General features: G+C 41.7%; 1 protein-coding gene across 1 annotated transcript in view; it reads right to left on the bottom strand.

Moving 5' to 3' along the window:
- Positions 1-1,067: 1,067 nt before the first annotated feature.
- Positions 1,068-5,769, bottom strand: part of IRS2 (insulin receptor substrate 2) — a 34,248-nt gene continuing 29,546 nt past the window's right edge. The window contains exon 2 of the mRNA XM_032246201.1: positions 1,068-3,542. Coding sequence (XP_032102092.1) covers positions 3,538-3,542 — 5 coding nt within the window. The 3' untranslated portion in view covers positions 1,068-3,537. The remainder of the gene's footprint in view (positions 3,543-5,769) is intronic.

A 5,769-nucleotide genomic window follows, 5' to 3' on the forward strand; every position in this document is an offset into this window, starting at 1 on the left:
AACCATCATTTAAAAAATCACCTTCCAAACTGCACTGAATTTATTTGTTCAAGAGATAACACACATATTACATGACTATCATTTTAGGGCAAAGTGGATGTATGGACAAATGTTTCCAGCAAGGAGGAAAAACTGTCCTGGATAAAAATTCACAGCATCATTTTTGTATTTTCTGCTTCCTGAGTTGCTTTTTCTTGGATATGATGATTTTGTTCTTTGTATTCTTGGAATACGTATTGGTACACCTTCTTCTGTATACATGTCATGGAGGGAGCATTCTTGATGTACACATCAGTACATCTTCTTCTGTGTGCACATCACAGGTGGCATTCTTGATGTATGCAGTTGTACGTCTTCTGTGTACGTGTCATGGAGGGAGCATTCTTGATGTATGTATTGGTGTTTCTTTTTCTATGTGCACATCCCGGAGGGGGCATTCTCGATGTAGCATTGTTGTATCTTCTTGTGTGCACATGATGGAGACAGCCTCCTTGATGTTTGCATTGGTACATCTTCTGTGTACACATCACAGAGGGTGCATCCTTGATGTACACAGTGGTACATCTTCTTCTGTGTACGTGTCATGGAGGGAGCATTCTTGATGTACACATCAGTACATCTACTTCTGCGTGTACAGCACTGTGCAGAGGTGCATAGGCAGATTCCGGTCCTGGTTCTACCACTCATGGACTGTGTGCCCTCAGACAAGTCTCTTAGCTTTTTAATCTCAGGCTCCTCCTCTGTAAAATGAGGGTGGCAATTCCTACCTCCTAAAGTTGTCATGAGCTATGGCGAAGTTAATATTTGTAATACATTTACAACAGTATCCAGCACGTCTTATAGAGTAAATCAAAATGATCTTTTTTTGTTGTTATAACACATTTGTTTTTCATAAATGTTGCTATGTGGCAGGTATTAACTGGCTTCCAGAATAAAAGTTTTAAAATTAAAAGGTATCAAAGTCCTTTTAGAAGTCTAATATTTGCTCACCTACTCACAAACTTAAAAGTAGATTGGCTTTATGTTAAACAGAGAATTCACACAGAAAAAAAATCTTCAAAGCTGTATTCATTTCATAAATAATGTACTTTATTTTATTGCATATGGCTATAAGGAGGGCATCCATGATCAATACAGACTAAATACAATGCACTATTCTAGTCCAGTTTATTCTCGTCTCCAGCAGCATCACATTGACCCCTATTTACAGCGTGTACAGTGGAAGACAGAGCAAGATAAGTTAAGTCTCTTGTCATATCACAATAGCAAGAAATATATTTAACATCTTGATATCCAGAAACAATACGTACCCAAAAAGAAAACACTGTTTAATAACTGTTAAAGTTTATATAGCAAAAAATATTTTAAATTTAAGGTAAGTCAGGCAAAATGTACAAAGACCCAATATACATTGTGAAGTTTTAGCAAACATAACATTTATACATTTTGGTTCCATTCTGTAAACTAAATTAAAAATGTAAATATTGCATATGCCTTTTTTTTTTTGAAATGTACAGGATAGAGGAAAATGTAGTACATTAGCATATGTGTATTTTGCTTGTTTTAAGCTGCAGTATGAGCATGAACCATCTGTATAGTGTCAGGACTGCTCTAAGCATAGAGGGCGAGTTAAATATGCGCCAATACACCGCGTTCAGCAGGGTCCACGTTCAGTCCCTATCATACTGGGGGGAGTTTCAAAGCAAATACACCCATCGATGCCAATTCCCAAAACTAAAGACTTCAGGATGTTTTCTACATCTTAATAAAGCAGATCATACATGGAAACTGACCTTCCAGCTAACATTGTATGGCCTATGAGCTGCTGTGATGTATAATTTCAGAAAAGTAAAACTTTAAAAATGCTCAGGGAGATCACTTTACATTCAACTTTGTCTTGCAATACAATCCTCTGTTCTAAAGTTCAGCACGGAAGCAGGAAGACTTTTGCATTGCCATTAAATATATTTTTAAGACATTGAATTTTTTGGTCTTCCTCTAAAAAAGCCTCATTTTATTAATGCATTATTCTATAGTGATATATATCTATATATTTATATATATTTTTTCTAAAAACAAAACAAAACAGAAAAACAAAACCAACAACTCACATCTCCAATGAATTAGTGTAACCTCTCCTTGACTACCAGAGAAGACAGGCACTGGGGAAGCCCCCACGGGAGGAGAGGTCAACAGCCCTCCGGTCGCGTGTCGGGGGAGCGGGAAATGGCAGGATGCCCTGCTGGTCAAGTTCAGCAGTTGTAGCTGACATCTGCGAGAACTGCCACACCACTGGTATTTTCGGAATACTGAAAACACAGAACAAGGGTAGTCTTGTTTGGAATTTTTCGACAAGTAACACGTACTGCGAGATTGCTTTTCTTCTTTTTCTTTTTCCGTCAAGAACATAGGGGCTGGAATGCCTCTTTTTATCAGTTTCTTTCTTTTCTTTTTTTTTCTTTTTTCTTTTTTTTGTTGTTGTTGAGGGCAGCCTCACTGGTTTACATAATAGCATTATATTAAAGGTAACAGATTTTTTAAAAATTAAATCTACCAAACCCGGACCACCCTGGAACTGCTAGCACGCCTACAGGGATTTTTGGTTACAGAAAGGCATGCCCAAGATTCAGGAGAGCAGAGACATCTGAGCTTGTAAATAGGAGAAAAGGCGTTTGCAATGTGAAGTACCTACATCAACATCTACATCGAGAAGATTAAACAAGTCTGTTAAAAGTAAAAAGAGATATTCATCCCCTTCCCAAAGCCCTTCCCTCCCACCCCCCACTACCCAATACAGTTGATTTTCAAAAGTAGGTTGCTTCAGTTATATATAATAATAATTATTTAGTAATCCATCTTCTAAGTCCAATCCCAAATTCCACTTCCGTTGAGAAATGTCAGCCCTACACTGGGCTCTGTGTGGACGTAAACATGGCAGGTACCTGCACTGGAATCCAACAAGCAGCTGTCTACTTGAACCAGTTCACTAAGGCCGAGGACCGCGCTCCAGATGCACAGGGCAGGGGCTGCTACAGGAGGGCCTGCCGGACCCCCGCCGCATAGATCCGGCTTTACCTTGAACTGAGGTAGGACTGTGGTCGTTTTGAGTGTAAGCCAGTACATACCAGATTGTACGACTTTCATAGGTACGGGTGCACTCCCTTAGCATGCTGAGGGCTATGTCTGCTTTGCCAAAAGGAAAAGAAGAAGAAATTAAGACACTGGCCACAATTTAAGAAGGCCAATGAAAACATCCAATTTTCTTGAGAATAATTTCTTCAGCTAATTTTGTTAAAAAACAAAACAAAATGCAAACAGCATAATGATGAATGCCCCATCCGGGAACAAGGGAAAGAGGCAGGTGACCGTGCCTTGTCGGTGCCTCGTCTAACAGAGTCCACAGGTGTTTACAAACACAGTCAGCACTCAGGTCCAAAAGAAAACTGTAAGCAGCTTTGGGCTGAGACAATGCTGAGTATCTTCTTTTAATGATGTTCTCTGACGTGTGACATCCTGGTGACAAAGCCACACAGATCTTCACTCTGAAAAAAAAAAAAGGAGGGAAGTCAACAGAGACCCTCAGGAGAGCAGAGCAATCTCCAGAGTTCCAGAAAAGGCCCCTCTAACCCACGGCTAGAACCTGGGTCGTTTTTGTAAACAGATGCCCTCTGAGAAGCAAACCCATGTTCATTCTGTTTTCCGGAAATAAATTCGGTGGGAAAACTCTGATTGAGTTTTCCTAGAAGCAGAGCTGTTGGGTTCATGGTGAGTTGTCTATACAGTGAGGTTGGTATTTCAACTTAAGAAAAATATTCACCCGTGCTTTTATGAATCATTCTGTCCAATGATAGAAGAGAAGGGGCAGTTCGCACTGTGTGTCTATGTGGCCTGAGAACCACCACTCTAATCCCCTAGGCCTTGATGCTTCCTGCGTTGTGTGAGATACACAGAAGCCACTGCCTTCCTCCCAGGGCCGCAGAGATGAAAAACCATGACACATGTGACAGTGCTCTGTAAGCTATGTTTATTCTGCAAATGTGCATCATGTTAAGAATGTGCAGGAACTGATAACTCCACACGTCTGCCCTCAGAAAGCTTCCAACTGGACCATCCATGCCCTTTCTGAAAGTGCCCAGCACTGGAAGGCTCCGGTACTGCCTCACATGTTGTTACATAACCCTCAACATTAGGAAAGGGTTATTTTTATCCACCCAACTTTCCTATGTTCCAGTTTAAGTAATTTACCCTTTCGCTGTACTCAGAGGGGGCAGGGACTGAGGACGCTTGGCCAGATCTAATTGCTTCCTCCCTTCCAGGTTGAAGGAGCAAAATTCTTTAACCTTTTCTCGATTTCCAGTGTTTTAGGCCTATTTTTACTTGATATATTTCTTCTTCAAGGGCCAGAAGAAATTGGAAGATTTTGACCTTTCACAGCGTGCTGTTTTTTTTCCTTTCTAAGCTTTTCAGCTTTTTTTTTTTTTTTTTTTTGAGACGGAGTTTCACTCATGTTACCCAGGCTGGAGTGCAATGGCGCGATCTCGGCTCACCGCAACCTCCACCTCCTGGGTTCAGGCAATTCTCCTGCCTCAGCCTCCTGAGTAGCTGGGATTACAGGCACGCACCACCATGCCCAGCTAATTTTTTGTATTTTTAGTAGAGACGGGGTTTTACCATGTTGACCAGGATGGTCTCGATCTCTTGACCTCGTGATCCACCCACCTCGGCCTCCCAAAGTGCTGGGATTACAGGCGTGAGCCACCGCGCCTGGCCCTCAGCTTTTTAACAAAAATGACACATCATTCATTTTCATCACACACCCCCATGATGGTGAGCACTGCTTTGCTCTCAAACAGGTATATTTCCTTCCTGTGCAGATCCATTGATACAAACTGCATTTCTGGACACTCTTCTAAAATCATTTAGAATTCTGATCCTAGACTCTTATACTCCATGGCTTACTTTTTTGTGAATCAAATTCTTTTCTATCCATCTTAAGTTCAGAGGACTGAACTCAACAAGACGCTTCCAGTGCGCCCTGAAGCTGAGAATGAGTCCCTCAAAACCACGCCTCACTATAAACTTGAGGCACTACATCCCATAGCCCCCCAAAACCCCAAAAGCTTGTACAGAAAAAATACTTGTCAGTGTACAAGGAAAACATATTAAAATTCCCTACAATGCGACATTCTGAGGTTGTGCTGCTCTACCTTATTTATTATTATTATTATTATTTTTGAGATGGAGTCTCATTTTGTTACCCAAGCTGCAGTGCAGTGGTGTGACTGGCTCATTGCAACCTCTGCCGCCTAGGTTTGAGCAATTCTTGTCTTAGCCTCCAGAGTAGCTGGGATTACGCACGTGCCACCACACCCGGCTAATTTTCGTATTTTTAGTAGAGATAGGGTTTCACCATGTTGGCCAAGCTGGTCTTGGACTCCTGACCTCAGGTGATCCACTCACTTGGGCCTCCCAAAGTGCTGGGATTACAGGTGTGAGCCACCACAGTTTGCCTACCTTATTATTTTTAAAAAGCTTTATGTCCATTAAAAATTTTAAAAGTAGGGCCAGGCGCGGTGGCTCACACCTGTAATCCCAGCACTTTGGGAGGCCGAGGCGGGTGGATCACGAGGTCAAGAGATCGAGACCATCCTGGTCAACATGGTGAAACCCTGTCTCTACTAAAAATACAAAAAATCAGCTGGGCATGGTAGCACGTGCCTGTAATCCCAGCTACTCAGGAGGCTGAGGCAGGAGAATTGCCTGAACCCA

This window comes from Sapajus apella, unplaced genomic scaffold, assembly GCF_009761245.1.
Source record: "Sapajus apella isolate SASKATOON/1434 unplaced genomic scaffold, GSC_monkey_1.0 scaffold60, whole genome shotgun sequence".
Classification (NCBI taxonomy): domain Eukaryota; kingdom Metazoa; phylum Chordata; class Mammalia; order Primates; family Cebidae; genus Sapajus; species Sapajus apella.